This window comes from Pelodiscus sinensis, chromosome 3 (genome assembly GCF_052426305.1).
Source record: "Pelodiscus sinensis isolate ZL-2025 chromosome 3, ASM5242630v1, whole genome shotgun sequence".
Taxonomy (NCBI): Eukaryota; Metazoa; Chordata; order Testudines; family Trionychidae; genus Pelodiscus; species Pelodiscus sinensis.
In genome coordinates, this window is record NC_143054.1 from 114,338,430 (window position 1) to 114,358,305 (window position 19,876).

The following is a 19,876-nucleotide window of genomic DNA, read 5'->3' on the forward strand; positions in this document are numbered from 1 at the left end:
AATGTGCTCTGGCAAATGAGGACAGGTTCTCCCAGTAAGGAAGAGATCATTAGTTCAGAGATCAGTCTTATCGACTTTTAGATTCTCTGTTCCGTATAGGGAATTATTTCATTGGCTCCAGTGTCACAAAAGTTGATTTAACTAACTGTGGGGTCAGATATTTAATGTCTCTCCTAACAAAACGATTATGAATTTTTGAGACAAAAGGGTAGAATAAAGCTGACTAGCAGGTGATATAAGTTCTTTAGTTTTGCCATTTAATCACAATATACTTACTGACTTAAGCTTTTTGAAGGAATTACTCCAAATTTACTTTTTATTTTTATTTATTTTTGTAGATTTTCATGATTGATTGATCACCCCAAACCTAGCTCTTTTATGTCTGTCCAATATATTTTTATTATTGGCTAAGTTGTAATGGTGTATTTTACAAAATACAATGAATAAAGCTGCAGGGCAGAGCATTCTTCAGTAATAAATATATTTGCAAATAGCCAGAGACTGAAGAATATGCACCATATTTTTTTAAATAAGACAGGTGAGATGAAATAGCAGTCCTTATCTGTTTCTGCATTGGGGTCAACTTTGGCTATCTAAACAGAACTAATTGTCTTCCATTTTGTTAAATAAAATACTTTCCATGAAAAACCCTAAGATAACAGGGAATTATGACAGTGCAACATGCCTGTGCTTAAGTAAACTAATTAGTTATTTTAAGCAAAGGTATCATTTTTTTCAAGGCAAAATAGTCAGGACCCTTCCTCAGAGTTACTAACAAAATTTAACTTGCCTCTTTCCCATGAAAAGCCTGAATTATTCAGTCTGTATTCATGGAACTCCCTAGACAGCAGGAGACATGAAATTCATTCTCCCACCCATGTACGGGCTACAGGTTTGCTAAGTAATCACTAAATTGAAATTACTGGGCTGACATTGAAATAGTGTATGTGGTTATGTCGTAGAGATTCTCCCAAAGCCCTTTCTGGACTATGAGGTTAGTATAGACATGTATTTTGCTGAATGCAGATGATACAGAAAAAATTAAAATATGCTTTTCCTCTTTTCTTCTCCAAATCATAAATCATGATTAGCATATTTGTTGTTGCTATGATTACCCTTAATTTGCCCGAGCAATTGTATGTGACATAGTATGTGATACTTTATGTTCATGTCTCTTCAGATTAAAGGATCTTGGTCAAATAAAAGAGGAAAAGAGAACTACAATCCGTACAGTTATGGCAACATCTTTACTAATTGTTGTGCTGCGCTTTGCGGGCCAATCTCTCCAAGGTAAGAGTAACTAAAAGTATTGGTTTTGTGTAGGATGAGACCACAGAATTACTGAGCTAAATTTGGCTTGTGATATCTTACTTAAGTTTGCTCAACTAAAACAGGGCTTCACTGTACGATTTAGTGAAACTGATCTTTTTTAAGATGAAGGTTATCAGCAACTTGCTGATTCTATTTTGTGGGTGAGTAGGCAATTAGATCTCGTACAACAGTTAAACTATAGGTTCACACACTGGAAACATAAACTTGTTTGGTGGTTGTTTAATTTTTCATTGCAGCCTTTATAGCTGTTAGATGTGAGGAACACTAAGCAGAAAAATGTAATTATTCTTTCACTTTTATGTTATATCCCTTTTACTTTGAGCTCACAGCATCCACACAGCAGAGTTGCAGCACAGCACATTAGTGCACACTGCTGTTCACTCTCCTTTAGTCCAAACTACTGGGCAATGTCAGCGAGTTTTAAGTCTAGTTTATTTAGAAGTATATAGAGTCATGTACATAGATATTAGCTGGCAAAATCAAAGTGCAGCCTATAATACACAGCGTGATGATGCTCTTCTCAGCTTTCCAGCAAAGAGCATTTTGTTCAAGTTGTGTGTCACTCACGCAGTTTCCTCTATTTTTACCTATCTGTGTTCAGTTTCTATACAAACCTATCTGAATTGAGGGCAGTGTCTACGCTAGACTTCAGTTTTTAAAATTTCCTACTTATTCCTCTGGGTTCAGCAATGTCTGTGATCCCTAGAGTGAAGGCTCTGATGTGGACAGAGATAAAGTAGATTGTTAAAACTACTGGTAAATTTCCTACACTAGTGTTCCTTTCTATTTCTTTCAAGGTAATTCGTTGTTAAATAAATTATAATAGATTCATACTTCTGGGTATCAGCCTTTGGCAACAAATTCAGATTCTGAAATGAAGAGAAGATAACGTAGACACTTCAGAAGAGACACAGATGCAGAGTGCACTATGGGGGTCTTGCAATTTGTCTTTCCCTCAAGGGTTCCAAATTCTTTTTTCATTTGCTTGTCAGCATCCAAATTTTACAGCATTTTATAAAATTTGAGGCAGAAACCCAAAAATGTTCTTTTCTCGTAATCCACGGAGGAAAGCAATTACAAGTAAAACATTTTCTTTTGGTATTGGTAAGTTGACGTGAAGTCACATTTCTCAGATCTGAATTACAGGTTATATTTGACTGTAGTGATGATGCATTAAGATTTGATGTAATGTTGAAACCTATTTTTATTGGGAGGGGGTATTACTAATCAGAAATTTCTAACAATCTTGTGGGTTTTTTTATTATTCTGTAGTCTAATTGACAGAAGAGGATTTATACAGCCAGATACACCACAGCCAACAGCACCATCAAATGGCATTACTATGTATGGGGCAACACAGTCTCAGAGCAACATGGTAGGAACCATCCCATAGTGTTGTTCATCAGGATCCTTGTGAATGTTTCCCTTCTCTGCTTTCATGTGAACTAATCAAGTAATAAACTAACTGGATACAGCTACCACTCATTTAGGAGGAATTATTCATTATTAACTGCAATAGGCTTATACTGTTAAAAAATCAAGTTTTTATCAATATTTATATAATGATAGTTTTTACTACAAGTGAAATCCATTGGCTATTGAATATAGAGTGTCACTTTGACATATCCTGTTGATACCTGCCTTGCTTTGAACTGGACTAATCAATTATCACGGATGTACCCTAATTCATCAGTTTTTCAGAAGAGAGTATCATTTGGTTTCGTATTCGTCTCACATACTATTTCTTCCTTTGCCTGTGCAGTGCAGATTTGTCTAGACAGACACGTATGTAATAGAGTACAGGTTAAAAAGACAAGGTGTTTAAGATGGAGTAGGGGTGCATTTTGAGGAGGAGAGGGATATTGAACTTCTAATGAACAACAGGCAACCTCAATACCATATTCAAAACTTTAAAAAATCTTCCAAAAATGTGCCAATGGTTTCTGTTGTGCCCCTTGATGGCAAAGGACCTCACATCAGGAAAATATGACTTCCAGCGCCAAGGAGAAGAGAATAATTAGCAAAGATGTCTACTTCTGACCTGTAGTTCTTCCAGTATGTAGATTGTGAGGATTCATTAAATGTATGGACTCAATGCACTTTTCCCTTTCCTCAAAGGGAAGGGAGATAAATAAATTCTAACCCAGCCTTCTAGCATAATTTCAGTCTGCCTTTTTAACTGGAGAAGGCACATTTTTCATTACTTTCTGAGCCTTACTATCACTTAAACTTTTATAAAGATTCTGCTGTAAGATTTTCAAATCGTTTCCATTTACTGCTGCACATGTTTAGTGGAATGGTTATCAGTTTTCTTTATGTTAATTTTAATAGGTTTTAGTATTCCTTACAGTTTTAACAAAAAGTCTCTGAGTGACTTCAAGAATAATCTCAGTATTTAATCTTAAACTTTTTGTCAGCTACCTACAGGGCAGGCCATGCTAGGTCTCAGTACAAGTTCTATTCAAGACAATTACCTCAAATTGTAAAATCCTGGGAATATATTAAACTATTTCAGGATGGCCTCAGCCAAATTTCAGGAGTAATTTAATATATCTTTCCTTAGACTCCATCGAGTACTCTTATGTACGGAGACAAATTAGTTACAGTAGATCTGTCATATTGTACTGTTATTTTGTAACAACTGTATGGGCATAATGTGGAGACTCTTCCAGCAGATCTCTTTGATCATCCTAGTCCATCTATGCATTTAGGCTTTGCTTTCAACATCAAGTTGTTAGAACTCTCTATGACATAGACATGCCCATAATATAGTTTATATGCTTCAATTCATGCCTAATTCAATTAACTAATACAGTCGTATTTGTGCACTCAGGACCTCTGAAGCTGGTGAAGTTGCTAAGACACACAGGTTTTATAAAAATAGAATACTCATCACCTACCAGATATTTGTGATCAAATAGTGTCAACAAAGTGACTTTGCAGCTTTCATATTTTTGAAAAAGTGGAAAGATCTTGTAACGCTGATCATGAAATAAACTAAGATGATCAAATGTAAAAAGGGAATTGAGTCAAATCAATAAATGCTGCTGTCTAACGAGTGATAGCAAACATAATATTATAGTGTGAGGGACTGGAATTAGATCAGCAAATGCTCTAGGACTTTCTTTATGGTGGAATGAATTTCAGTGGATCTGAAATGTGAAATACATGTGATGAAAATAAGCCACAGAAGGGAGCATAGTCACTTAGAACACTTTATGACAGCTGTCCAGCCTTCATGCTTGAAAATGACTTCACAGGGGTCACTTGGAAAATTGAATACGATATGCGTTTACACACAGAAATATTTTTAGAGTCTCTGACATCTTGTTTCTGAAGATGCTATACCTTCAAGTCCTAGAACTTAAAGGTCAAAGACCTATGTATCATATACACGTTATGGGAAGATTTTCAAATGCACAAATGGGAGTAAAGTGCCTGCCTTTCATTGGCTTATAGTGAGAGTTAATTACTTAAGCAAAGTTTGAACTTCCAAAAATCTTCTCTGGCTTTTGTTGAGCTATTCAGTATCCTGATCTTTAGCACACTGTAATATCTCTTAGGGTACGTCCAGACTACATGCCTCCGTCGACGGAGGCATGTAGATTAGCCAGATAGGCAGAGGGAAATGAAGCCGCGATTAAAATAATCGCGGCTTCATTTAAATTTAAATGGCTGCCCCGCTCTGCCGATCAGCTGTTTGTCGGCAGATCGGGGCAGTCTGGACGTTCCCCTGTCGCCAGAAAACCCTTTTGTCGACCGCCCCGTTATGCCTCATCCCACGAGGCATAACGGGGCGGTCGACAAAAGGGTTTTCTGGCGACAGGGGAACGTCCAGACTGCCCCGATCTGCCGACAAACAGCTGATCGGCAGAGCGGGGCAGCCATTTAAATTTAAATGAAGCCGCGATTATTTTAATCGCGGTTTCATTTCCCTCTGCCTATCTGGCTAATCTACATGCCTCCGTCGACGGAGGCATGTAGTCTGGACGTACCCTTAGGGTGTGTCTAGACAGCATAGCTTATTTCAAATGTATTTCAAAATAGCTTATTTTGAAATTTAGCACCAAATTTCAAAATAACACGGGGTTTTAAGACATTCCTTAACCCTCGGGGAACGAGGGTTTCAGGGATGCCGGAATAACATGCCTGTTATTTTGAAATCTATTTTGAAATAAAATACACGTGTAAAAGATAGCTATCTCGGGATACCAGAGGTATCCCGAAATTGCTCAGCTGTCTAGATGTACCCTCACCTATCCAAAATTGTTTAGAAGAGGGGTTTTAACTTCCTTTCTGTAGCCAGTCTCATAGGCTAGAGACAGAATAGTATATCTTTGTTGCTTCTCACAGCTCCTTTTCCACCCTTCGTTTACCCATCATATTCCTTGTCCTCCGCTGCATGCTCTCATACCTTCCAATGGACCCCATTCTTGACCTCAGTCTCCTCCTTGGGTAAGCCCTGCTTACTTGACAGTTATTCAATGCTTCTATGAAGCCTAATCCCAGCAAGGAGGTGAGTTTGCTCACCAAACTCATCTCCTGCCTGGAGTTAGGTCTCTATGCTTTTTAGACAATGATGTTATGGAGTTAATCTGCTCCCCTTTCATAACAGAATCTGTCTCCAGGTGCCCTCTGCAAAATAGGAAATGAAAAAAGGCCTGTAGGTGCTGGTGGAACTACAGCTGCAGGAACAACAAACTCAGACTGCAGTCCAGATCGAATCTGGTTTGCAACTCAACAACAAATGTAGATCCTGGGACAACTGTTTCAGGGGTTTATTGACCCAGCTTTATCCAGCCAACCTACTAGTAAACCTCAGACTTTCCTAAGCAATCCAAGAGCATAATGATGCAGAGCCTTTTCTGATCACTCTTGAATATATAGCTGCTGCAGCTCAGTAAGAGAAGTGATCCTGACCTATGTGTTTTTGACAAACAGAAAAGACACATAGTGAGTTCTTAAATCAGAATGTGCTAATGATTTTGGGACTGTTTGAAGTAGGGATGTTAAATTTCAATTAATTGACTAATCAAATAGTCGATGCAATTTGCATTGATTATTCAATTAGTCAATATGGCGCCTCCGCCTTTGAAGTATAGCAACAACCTTTGCTACACTTCAAAGATGAAAGCGCAGAGGGGCAATCTCCTGCTGTCCCTATGCTCCCCATGGTGTTTCAAAGCGGAAGCATTGCATGGAGCCTGGGGTCAGCTGGGGACTCCCCCACTAACCCTGGACTCCATGCGGTGCTGCCACTTTGAAATGCTGCGGGAATCCTGGCATCAGGTTCCCCACAGTATTTCAAAGCGGCAGCGCTGCATGGAGCCCAGGATTAGCGGGGGAGTCCCCAGCTGCTCCCATGCTCCAGAGGGCGCCGCCACTTTGAAACACTGTGAGCAGCCTGGGGACACCCCAGCTGCTCCAGGCTACACATGGTGTTTCAAAGCGGCAGCACCCTCTGTAGCCCAGGATCTAACCCCAGGCTCCACATGGCGCTGCCTCTTTGAAGCACCTGCACTTCTCCTCCCCCTTTTGTTGCCTCTTTCTGATAGTCAGCAAGGGGGGGGGGCAGATGACTAGTCGACTAGACTGTCAACTATCTAATAAGCATTTGTTTATTGGATAGTCAACTAGTCATTCACATCTCTAGTTTGAAGGCTGCTACCTTGAATGGATTGTGGGTTTTGGAGAAGAAGTTAGGTACTTCAGCCTTTATCTGGTGATTTATGGACTGAATTCAAGACACAGATGTTAATAGAATTAGCGAATTTGATAATATTAGAACATTACATGGAAAGTCTTCCTGGGAGGGTACAGATTTCATTGCACCAGATTTTGAGCACTAGTTGTCCTTACTAGGAAAAGCTATGATCAGCAAGAAGATTAGAAAAAAGACCCTTTATAGAGATGACCAAAGACATGTCTATATACTAAATATGGAAAGAGTTTCTCTCCACAGCACGACAACCAGGTGGTTCTGAAGGAATAACCACGCTGAAAGAAGATGCTTAGGCTCAGTCACATGTTGTAGTGGAGATGTTAGTTTATTTTTTTAAGGCCCTACTTTAGGACTTGAGGTTATGTTTGGGCACTAGCTCTGCATCAGAGAGTTCAGTTAAGCTCATATACATACAGCCATGGATCATTGTGCTATTTTAGAATAATTACAGGTGCCATTTTTAAGAGGTTATTTGGTAGAAACCTGTATCTAGTGTATCTCTTTGCCCCAATATCATTCTGAATTTGCATTAATTTCAGGGTATACATTCTAATTAATCCACGTACTGACCTAAATATTCTTCTCTGTTCTTGAACATTTATGGGCAGGTTTTTTAATGACCCTCTTTATTCGCATTTATCTGCACATTTTGCTCTCTTATTCCTCAACCCTTCAAAGACTTCTGTGGGCTTCACTTTTATGTACCCTGAGTAGTCCCATTGAACTCAGCAGGACTAATCATAGCACGTAAAGTTAACCGCTTGTGTTAATCTTTGTAGAAGTAGGCCATAAATCTTTCCACATAAGTCAAGCCCTTGTACCCACTTACCATTTTTCCCTGGTCTGTTTTGTTTTCCTGTTGTTGACCGTGATCCCAGAAGTGGATGTAGAATTCCAGAGGCAGTCCCAGCAAACCACACAGTGAATAATTATCTGCCATAATTCAGTGATCACTCATCTAATTTCCTCTGCATTATCACTTTTATGTCTCCCTCATTTTTTTCCAATATGAATTTAGAATAATATCTCCATTGACTTGCATCTTTACAGGCAGAATCTCATTTTAATTCCAGTTACCATCTTTGATTCTGTCTAGGCTGCTTTGTTTTATATCCTCATTTTTCATATCTTCTTCAGTATCTTCTGTGAAATTAATGTGGTGTTTCCCCTCTTCTGGATCATCACTGAAGATTTTAAGATAACTTTAAGACCAGTCTCCACGCCAACCCACTACACATCTCTTTCCAATGCAAAACAATGCCTTTTATCACTCCTCGTTTGCGATCCTTCACTCTGCTTACAGTCTATGGCATTGTTTTTATATTTAAGGGCTTTTGCAATAATTTTGCCATTGAGATTTTGTATAGTAATCAATTGAAAGATTTACTTAAACCTTAATAAACCTTGATAAATTACATCTGCATTCCCTTCACTAATTTTGCAGTCCTCTCAAACCATTGAGAATGGTGTAATTTGTTCTTCACAAATGTATGGCACCATTATTTTCTAGATGGTTACAAAGTAAAGATGGTAACTATCAGGTTCACTCTTTTCTGTTGGTATCACATTTGATTTCCTGATCTTGACCCCGCTGCCTGGGACAAGCCAACAGCAGTTCATCCATTTTCTCCTTTGGTATGTTTCTTTTCCTTATATTTTTTAAGCAAAGACTCCAGTATCTCAGCCATGATGGAATCATCTGTTACCCCCTCTCCTCATTTATTTCTACTTTCCAGAGCTGGGTACTGGGGGCTATCTGAGCAGCAGCAATGACCAGAGACCTGGGCCCTCTAAATCACTGCCAGAGCCCCCTGTGGGCCTTGGAGGGCAGGGGGGTAAAGGTGGTGACTAGCCCCCAGCGTCACCCTTTCTGTCCAAGGACTCGCCCATTCCAGGGGTCCCAGAGCCAGCTCCCCCCAGCACCCTGCAAAGTCTCTCATCAGCCCTGCTACTTTCTAGTTAGCTCTTTTTTCCCCTCATACATTTATAAAAGCTCTTTATTCTCCTTACTATTTGTGGTTGCAACTAAGTCAGTCTGCATTTTCTTGTCTTTATTCTTTTCCTTATGAGCCTGAATTGAGTCTTTGTTTTCTTATTTGATATCTAATACAAGGAATTTTTAGCTTCTGTTCTTTTGGCAATCCATTATAAAGCAACATTTAATACTTTCATTCTGTGCATTTACCTGCCTCCTCCCCAAGGAATAGCAGTTTGTTGTTAAAAATGGTGTCTCTTACGATTCTACACCTTGTTACCAATTATAAATCTTAACATTTCCACTGTTCACATCATTGTTGGTCCATTTCTTAATTTCCCTAAAACTTCCTTTTTTGAAATCTAACATTGATACTATTGCATTGTAGGCATCTGTTCTTTGGTACCTTGGCTGTTTACAATCACTGGTGCCAAGTTCCTTTATTATTCTCAGTCCTCTGTTATCTTACTTTTTGCAAGATATGGAGCCTCTGATTAGAGTCATAAAGCTGCCCTCCACAAATCCTAGGAATAATTTTCATACATATACAGTTGTTTGTTTCCCTCAAGATGTTTGGATAAGGATAGTCATGAAAGGATTTATGTTTTTTAGCACTTTAAGACTTGATCCATGAAAATGTAATTCTTACTCCATTTGTAGCATTATACTTCCCCCTTCGCTTTTCATTCTTCCATCATTATAATTAGTAGTAGTAGTAGTAGTAAATATTTCTGTTATGATAGCATCAGATTGGTGCCCCACTGTACTGGGCACTGCAGGAACACAATTCCTTCCATCTTACCAAGTGTATCATCATCCTATTGTCAAAATATAGCTTGCTGGCATTATATGTATTGATTTACAGTTTCATCTTCCATCCCGCCATCTTTCATATATAGATTGTGCCCATCTAAACTGATATGCCAGTTATGTGTTGAATCTCACCAGGTTTCAGTAGTGCCCACTAGGTTATAATTCCACCATTCAGTTCAATCAGTCCTTCTCTTAACCATTTGTTATTGTTGTGTTTTACTTGTAACTCATTAGAGAACTCTTTTGTGCAGCCTTTTTGTAAATCAAGAATTGTAACATTTTTAAAGCTATTATTGCTGTTAGAGAAATTTAGCTATTAAGTTAATTTTGCATTTAAAACAAATAGAATTTCTGGTGGTGGTATTAGTGTGAGAGCTGTATTAATATGAACAAGAATTCTAATATATATTGTATGGCGTAAAAATCACATTTTCTTCAGAAAAGCTGTGTTTATACACTTTGTATCAATTATTTGTAAAATAAAGAATTAGCTTTTTTATGTTGTCTAATTTGCATTTGGTACATGGCTGTTGGTGTATAATAAATATCAAAATGACAGATTTCCATATAGATGTGTTTAAATAATGTACACAATTGAACTTGTGTACTTACAAGCACTTCAATCCAGTATTTTTCATGGTCAGTTAGCTGCTCCAGTAAAAAGGGGGGAGATGTGTAAAGCAAACAGACTCAGATGATAGGATCTAGAGGAAGAAGCAGTCAAGGGGTTAACTTGAATCTGTTTGAAAATTGAGCTATAAATAGTTTAATTCCCCATTGCTACTGTTTCTTGGGGGGGGGGGGGTCATCTAAAATTTTAACTTTGAAAAATTAAATGAAATATCTTTGAGGGCACTGTCTACTAACATTTTCCCCCTGTACTTTGTGTAACCCAGGAAACATATCGTGTAATCAGGGAACACCATCATAATATCTTTATAGACAAATCTTTTTCTTTTTTTGGGGGGGGTGAGAGGATTAGTAGCTTGTGTATATCACAAATCAGAGTGCTATATTTGCATAAAAATGCTATAAAATGGAGAGATTCATTTCATGCATTTATGTTTTATAATATAAATCCCACTACAGTCCATTCTGAGAAAAATTTAAAAACTAGTGTGTCCCAAGATTTGTATGCTTGAGATTATGGAAAACTGTTTACTGTTATATTTTACTAATGAAGTTGCATATTTGATTGACATACAGAATAATGGAAACCTGAACAGAGGCCATGTAAAGAAATGGCACATCTGAACAACAAAAAAGCTCTATAGATTAATTGATCTGTTCTAGCTGTTCTCTTTCCTTTAGTTAACCCATGAAAATAATGTATTGCTATCACAAGTGGACAGTGTATAGATCTTTAATAATTATTGTAGTGTATATATGAACTGGCCTAACTACACTAGGAAACCATCTTAAAACAGAGTAAGAAGTGAGTGCAGTACACTGGTTTTTAGTAATATTTTGTATATAGCACCAACAATGAGCAAGGGGACTTACAAACATGTAAAAAGGCATAGTGCCTGCCATGAAGAGTTTGAAATCTAGGGTAGTAGACAGTACACAAAGTCAAGGAATCAACAAAAGCAGTGTGAATGAATAGTGAAGTATAATATGCATCTTGTTAGATTCCTTTTTTTTCCCCCAATAATTGTTATGAATGCTCCCCTGAAGGGAGGTCTTGGGTGTGTAGGCTTGTTGGAAGGAGTATTTTTTAAAGAGGGACTTGAAAGAAGATGGAGGTGGTTTTAAATAAGGGGAGGACCCATAGAAGACAAGGAAAAAAAGAGAATTCTGTTTTACTCACATGAAACTCTGATAGGTGTATGCCTTTATTTTTAATGGAGCTTTATTAATCTATTTTCTTAGTATCATTGAGGTGTACATTCAGTTAAAATGAATTAGAATTCAATAAAATGGTTTAATACAGACTATTATATAAATCAAAATAAATTACCTTCATGCTATTTTAAATTGTATACTTATGGTGCTGGAACACATTAGGCAATGCTCTGCTTTTCAAGATAAATGCTGAAACATCACTAAGGCAATAAATCAGCTACTAATTTTTTTTATTATGAATATGCTCTGGTGGTTATAGGCTTCGTGTCACAATATAGTCTTTGATAAGCACTTCTCAGAGGAGATGGAATTTGATATCTCTTTGGAAGGATTAGTATGCTGATCCCATTTGTGCTGGGAATTTGTAATAAGATTGATGCAGGGGTTATAACTCAGTTAATTACTTGAGATGGGGTAAAAGAGCCATTATGAATAATCAATCCAAGGATTTGACCCTGCAAGGTGATAAGCACTTTGTGCCTGCCCAGCAGAGCACTGAAGCATGTTTAAGCTTTTGAAGTCATATGGCACAAATTAAATGCTTCAGTGCTTTGCTTGATCTAGGCCAGAATACTCACCATAAAGCCTTGAATAAGAAGAATGTAAGAAAGAAAAGAATGTATTTTAAAATCAATGGAAACATCATTCTGGAAGATGAAACTATATAAGGAGTATACAAACTAAAGGATGAGTGAAAGTTTCAATATTGCCTAAGTCATACTAAAGAATAAGGGAGTTATGCTCCTAAGCCACTTACAATATTTGTACCATGATTATATGGTTATTATACACTACATTTTATTGTAGCTTCTGTGGAACCATTTTGCTTGGTGGGGGATCTGAGTGCCCAAGACCATTGTAGTGGCAGGCAATTAAGGCTATGTTTACACTATAGCTTATGTTGGCAAAGCTTACACTCAGGAGTGTGAGTATAGTGCTATGCTCCACCTTAATTTCCTCTGATTAGGACAATAAAATACCATGTCCTCTTAAATAAATCATAGGGAAAGGAGCAATTACAACAAACAGTTCATAAGGCCGTCACCTCAGAACTCTTTCAGAAGTCCCTGACATAACACCAAGTATCTGAGTTTAATTAGTCTCCTGGAGACAGAGAAATCACCACTCACTACAGCATACATGGCTTCCTCTCCTGCCTCTCTCTCTCTCATCTACCTCCTCTTGTTTACATAGCCAAGCCCTAAGTTGGGCAGAGCTCCCTTGATTACCCTTAGACTGTAAGTGGTAGTATACTTCTTAATAGGCATATACATCAAAACTGATGCCTTGATATAGATTTTTTGAAGAAGGGACAATATCTTTGCCGATCAATGGTTTGCCCATTAATGCGTTTCAGTTTTTAGTTAGAAATATTCCAGTTTTGTGGTTTACCACTCAGCCACCCAATTCACTTGCTAATTTTGTAAAAATGCCCTGCTGGTAAAGTATTCTAGGTTACATTAATTCCTGGTGTAATTTGACTGGCTTAGATAGGGTTACGTCTGTGTGAATTTGGCCCATTAGGTTTATAAAAATATGAAATGCTTGCAAGAAAAAAATGGTTTAATCGGGTACATTTTGGTCCTATACAGTGTCAAAATTAAACATATGAATAAGCAGCATAACAAATCATGGAGATGTACTTTTCTATCGGGTCCATGTAGTGAAGCTGCAGGTTGATAATTGTTTTGTACATAACCCCTGGCTGAAGAATATTAATGACTTACACAACCTGGGAAGCAAAATCTTGGGCAATGAGACAGTGTTACTTGCTGAATTTTTACAAAACTGATTGCATGCAATGAGATGTTTGCCCTGAAGAAACTCTTCTATAGCACAATAGTTCTTAGGTTATGTTAGGACTGATTGAATAAATAGAAAGGAGACTAACCTACTGCTCTAAAACTCAAAAAGATATTTGAAATACGGCTTAGGATTTTTTGTCTGACTTCTTGGCTTCCTAAAGTAACAGGAGCTGTGTTAAAGTTGTCCTGTTGCATGCTGAAGTGTTTTTGGAGTCAGCAACATTTGATTTGCCACTTTTGTCCAAATATGCAGTGAACCAAGCAAAACCTGATCAGTAGGCGTTACCAAGATTTTCAAATGGGAATAATTATTCAGAAAATACCGCTTTAGTTAATAGAAGTACCTGACTCTCATATACTGTAATGTTTATCGTAATCTATTCTAATTTTTATCCTAGAATGCAGCTGGTTTAATTATGCATGCTCTTTTTTTGTCAGCTGTCTAACCATGGAATGATACTAATGACTCTCTTCTTTCTTCTCACATCCCATTTTTTTTCCATGCCTCTTCTGTCCACATCCTCCCATTTCTGTTTTGTTTGCCCTATATGGGTTTTGACCCTCTTCAGTGTGATCAAGATCAGTGCATTCAGAGCACTAAATTCGTTTTACAGGCTGCTGCCACACCACTACTACAGAGTGAACACAGCATAACTAGCGAAGAGCTGTCTTTACCAGGAAAGACCACTATCGGTGCTCCTTGTGCCACGCTAACCCTAGGGCAGCCGACACCACCGTCCTCCATGCCAAATCTCTCATCAGAAACAGGTTTGACAGACATGATACCATTAAAAGAGGAACATGAAGGTCATCAGTTTCTCACTCCTGAAGAAGCTCCATCACCTCCTGGTATGCTGCCTGCAGGGAGCCCTATAACTCACAGCCATACAATGCACGTCCTGAGTCTAGCCAGCCAAGATTCATTGCATGAAGACTCAGTGCGTGGTCTTGTGAAACTTAGCTCAGTTTGACCAATTTTTATTGCTATTATACCATATCATAGTGGTTGTACAAACATTTATGCAACAGGAAAGACTTTACAGTACCACTGTAAGACTTTAACATGCCTATATAATGAAAACTTTCCCATGTAATGGAGTTTGCTAAATGGACACATTATTTTTTCAATGGAACTATGGCATTCTTTTGACTGGATTGTTAGTGGTTCTGCTTTGATGACTGCTTCTATTTTTAAATAAAACCAGGAATGGTCAGTAATCCTCTTAACTGAAGGTCGGGGTCCAGCAACTTGGAATTCTTCCTGTAGGATGGCCTTTGTTACAGTATAAAAAAAAGAGAGATTCTTGGATGTAAGTGTCATGCTATGTGTTTTATGCTCTTGTAATACACACTTGTTAAGGCTTACCACTCTTGTGGCCAGAATGATCTGCACTTACATGTTATGCTACTAATATTGAAATAGAAAATATCCATTCCATTTGTTAATACAAAAAATGACTGCAGATGTGGATTTGCATGCCACGCTAAGGTATGTGTTACAGTGGTGTTGGTATTAAAAGAGAGTGCTGCTTTTTTATTTGTGAATTTCAAAGTACTGTTTCATTTAAAGATGGTGCAACAGACTAACCAATGGTCAATGTTATTTTTTCAATGTATTACATTTTATTTTAAATGAATCAGTGGTACCTAAAATATGAAGGGCTGCTGATTTTTATCATGCTACATATCATTTAAACTTCTGTTCAGTTGTTTAGAATAAGATACTGTGTTGTGCCATAACACAGATTCTTCCGCTCCTTTGTGTGATAAGGTTACCTGCAGACATCCAATAAAATAACATCCTCTGTTTCTTTGGAGATGCGTACAGTTATCCTTACACAGTTACTGGGAAACAGTCACATTTTGGTGACATAGTCTATCAGTGGGTTATGTTTTTTTTACTTTGACACATTTGCATAATGAGCCCAGAACCACAAGGAAAATCTGACCATGAATTATTTTGCTTTAGTATTATGTATGGCTTTGTATAGTTGTATATTTTGGTGATAGTGTTTCTAGAGCAGATCTGTGTTTGGAAACAACATTCTTAATATCTGCTTCAGAAGGAAGAGAGAAATCAAGGGGTTAAATCTGAACAAACAAGCGATAAACTGTAGCTGCCATCTAGTTGTAAGTTTTCATGCATGTATTTTCATCCATTATTTAAACTGGAAATATTTATATTACCAAATTGTTCTGGGCTTCAGTCTGTGATTAAGGAAAATAAGAATATGTCCACTCAGGGACAATTGAAGAGGACCCTGTGCATAAGCTAAGAATACTCAAACATTGTAATTTACTATTTCTGACTTGCTTTTCAGATTCTAGAACCCGCAATAATAGCTTCTCAGGATAAATTATATTCAGAGTCTCTCCAGCAAGCGAAGGATATTATTTCAACTTCAAACTGCTGTTATGTAAAATGTTTTATTAATTGCTCAAGATGCATGACATTTCTGCCTCATTAAAACAAGGTAATTCATGGACATCAAGTGAAAAAATTGCCATTTTTTTAAAAAGCACAATAAGCCTCCTGGAATACAGCCATCTATGCTATTGAAATGTCAGATGACATACTGACAAGAGCATCAACTTTCACATAGTTGTAGGTATAGAAAATATAAAAGAGAGAACGTTGACAACATCAACTGATTTCTTGAGTTTCATTTAACAGTTGGCTATGGATGGACTAAATGACTTCTTGAAGTCCCTTCATCCCCTAAATTTCAACAAGCCTATGTATGCTCCACCATTATCAGAGACAGTGATCCATTAAAATGTTTGCAAGCTTTCACACAAGAGGATAAAGCATCTCAATTTGTTTTCCTATTCATTTTCACAAGGTGGTTCAGAAATTTTTCATCAGATGTTTTCTCTCCTTTGAGAAAACGGCCTCTCCAAAGAAGTACTTCTTTTGTGCAGATTCTAATCCACAACTAGAAAGTCAGGTACTATGCAGATGGGGCCCACAGAAAAACTCAGGAAGATGGATATACATGCATTTCCACAAAACTAACAGCAGTAGCTCTGATAGCGAGGAAGGAGAACGTTATTACTTATAGGCAGGATTTTTAAAGAAGCCTAAGGGAATCAGGTGCTCAAAGCACATTGAATGTCAGAGTGATTTGAGAACACCCAAATAATCATGATAAACACAAAACAGTTCAGAAACAGCAAAGTTTGTATTCTAAACCTAGCTCGTGATGAATGCTTAATAGAACACTGCAGTGGTTGTATCAAGATTATAATTTGGATGAAGTGAGGTTTGGGGTGAAACATTCACACCACTTTGTAACGTTTAATTTGCTTTGGTTAGTGTTAACTTTCCCTTACATAAGCACTAAAATTTAATTGGATATCCTTTACTCATAGTGCTTCAGGGGGTAGCCGACTTAGTTTACAGAAAAAAACAGCAAGCAAATTGTCTGGTAGCACTTTATAGACTAACAAAACATGTAGATGGTATCATGAGCTTTCGTGGGCACAGCCCACTTCTTCAGATGACTGGAGTTATGACTAGGGGATAAGAAAACTCGAAATAAATAGGAGAAGGAAGGGGGGGGAGAAAGATGCTTTGTCGCCCACCCCTCTACCTCTATACATAAAGTATCAGGAGACAGGGTTGCTGAATCTGAGTAGGTAAAGATCGAAGTCAGTGGATAGATTGGTAAGGCAGGAAGATTACCATTCAGAAAGCTAATAGATATGTAGCCGTGTTAGTCTGGTGTAGCTGAAACAAAAAACAGGACTATGTAGCACTTTAAAGACTAACAAGATGGTTTATTAGGTGATGAGCTTTCGTGGGCCAGACCCACTTCCTCAGATCAAATTGTGGAAAAAAATTGGCACGACCATATATACCAAAGGATACAATTTAAAAAATGAACACATATGAAAAGAACAAATCAAATTTCAGAACAGAAGGGGGATGGGGGGGGAGGTAAATGTCTGTGAGCTAATGATATTAGAGGTGATAATTAGGGAAGCTATCTTGGTAATGGGTAAGGTAATTAGGGTCCTTGTTAAGACCTAGGTATAAAGTGTCAAATTTTAGCATGAATGACAGTTCAGAGGATTCTCTTTAAAGTTTGGTTTAAAAGGTCTCCTTTGGTATATATGGTCGTGCCAATTTTCTTCCACAATTTGATCTGAGGAAGTAGGTCTGGCCCACGAAAGCTCATCACCTAATAAACCATCTTGTTAGTCTTTAAAGTGCTACATAGTCCTGTTTTTTGTTTCATTCAGAAAGCTGTTAGCACCTTCAGTGATAAAGGGTCCACCATCCCATATCTTGATTATGTCCATTAGTAATTGAATTGAATTTGCATATGTATTGTAATTCCAAGCTTTCCCTGTGTATGTGGCTTGAGGAGCTGGCCTCATATACAGCCACTCCCCGAGTTACGAACAAGTTACGGACCAACAGTTGGTCTGTAACTCGAAGTGTTCATAACTCACATCCCATAGAGTTACATGGCGACCACGCTGTTCGTAAGCACGGATCGCCGTTTGTAACTCGGATCCGCATTTACAACCTCTTTGGTTGTAAGTGCAGATGGTCGTAAGTAGAGGTGGTTGTAACTCGGGGAGCGGCTATAATGACAATCTGAAATACTTCTGGTTTGGTTGGTTTTTGTTTTTTGTTAATAGATGGTCAAGTTCTTTGTAATCAGATACCCCCTTGGGAAATTACTTATAACTTTCCAGAAACAATACATGATTGAGTCAGTGAATCTGTAGCTAAGCAGATCTTAATATTTTATTGTAGAATTATACAGATATCAATGTACCGAGAATTGATTGTTCACTTTGTGAAAGAACAAGTAAGATAAATATTTTACTGTGGTATTAAAACTTCGCAGTTATTGAGCTAGCTCTGGGGATCATCTTTGTTTATAAATTCATCTGCTTGGAATTGTACAAGAATACCCAAGGCATCTTGTGCTTACAGGAAACTTTTTGGTGACAACGTTTGTATGTCCTTGCCACTACTAACAAATAGTGCAGGCAGAATAACATGAACTGTGTGCCTGTAACAAGGTTTATACTGACATTCTTACCTGGGAGAAGGGGATTATTGTGCAGAGTTTTATACTGTTCCTCAACTGAAATATGCTGTTCATTCTTCACATGTCAATGTTTAAAATGATAGAAAATCACCTTTAGAACCTTTGGCTTTTTCAGTGCTGGAGAAGGAGATAGAAAATCTAACAAGAGAACTGAAGTACCATGAATGCCCATTTTAGAGCTGTTTATTCATTCATATTTCAGTGATAGGCCATATGTTTTTTACTTTTCCTTTATAGTCTTTCCATATTATATTTAAGAATGATAAATAAAATGGTGTATTTTTGCAATTACCTTGTTTTTGTTTAAAGGTTTTTCATACCACTTCCATTTAAATCTATTCTCCTTTCATTCCCCACCCCAGAATTTGTTATGGTGGCATCTCTGGTCTCTCTGACAGTACTGACTTGTGAGGACATCTGCTGGAAAATACTGGAATTGAATTAATTGTTTCTGTAGTAACAGTTCTCAATTAACAGGTTTAAATCAGTGACTCTCATCAAAATGACTGAAGTTCCTGTATAGGGCATCTCTTCTGTTTTACTTTTCCCCAGCAACAACTGCTTTCCATCATGTGAGTTCCCTCAGATGGAAATCACATACATATATGGCACTATTCAGCAAAGTAACCAACCGTTCATTGTTTTGCAGGAGTCTTAGCTTAGATTGTATTTTCTTTGCATTGCAGAGCACATGGACCAGAGATTCAAACTGATATTCCCAGTCATACTTGCTATATTTTCTTACATTTATCTTCCTTCTCTTTAATACATTATATTGAATTAATCTTATAAAAAAGTATGAACGTTCTTCATACTAATATCTTCTGATTTGTATAAATGCAGAATTTAAATGGAAGTTGATGTTTACAGAAAAGTAAACATGTGTTTTTACTAAAGTACCTATATATGTGTAGAAATTCACTATACTTGTTAACCTGACAGCAATTTCCCTTCCTTCCTTTGGGTTTTTCCCCTCTAGGTGGGTATACAGTACAAGACTGTGTACAATGAAAGCTCTGTTTTTAGGCTCCTTTTTCTTGTTTTCTCAACAACTTCTCTATTTTTAAAGTAATTTTATGTTACTAATGATTAAACAGTAATGTTGTTCTCATTGTAATAAATGTCAGAGATGATTGCATTTTGTAAATCAGCGAATCCTTTATCAACTTGCACATTGTGCATTTTACCAATAATACAAGCAAGATGTATTTCCAAATCCAAGTGATTGCTATGTTAATTAAGTTATTAAAATTTGTGTAGAGAGATTAGATGTTTTTCAGATGATCTTAATAGATGAGTGGGTCAGGCAAATTGC

The 19,876-nt window shown here is 37.4% G+C and overlaps 1 protein-coding gene across 4 annotated transcripts in view; it reads left to right on the forward strand.

The window, feature by feature from the left end:
* ZDHHC14 (zDHHC palmitoyltransferase 14) overlaps positions 1-15,301 on the forward strand; it is a 148,161-nt gene extending 132,860 nt beyond the window's left edge. For 2 of the 4 annotated variants that reach the window (XM_006114986.5, XM_006114987.5), the window contains exons 7-9: positions 1,181-1,290; positions 2,605-2,707; positions 14,062-15,301. In XM_006114986.5, coding sequence (XP_006115048.1) covers positions 1,181-1,290; positions 2,605-2,707; positions 14,062-14,463 — 615 coding nt within the window. In that variant the 3' untranslated portion in view covers positions 14,464-15,301. The remainder of the gene's footprint in view (positions 1-1,180; positions 1,291-2,604; positions 2,708-14,061) is intronic. The other 2 variants (XM_006114988.5, XM_006114989.5) reach the window with 1 other exon arrangement.
* Positions 15,302-19,876: the final 4,575 nt, after the last annotated feature.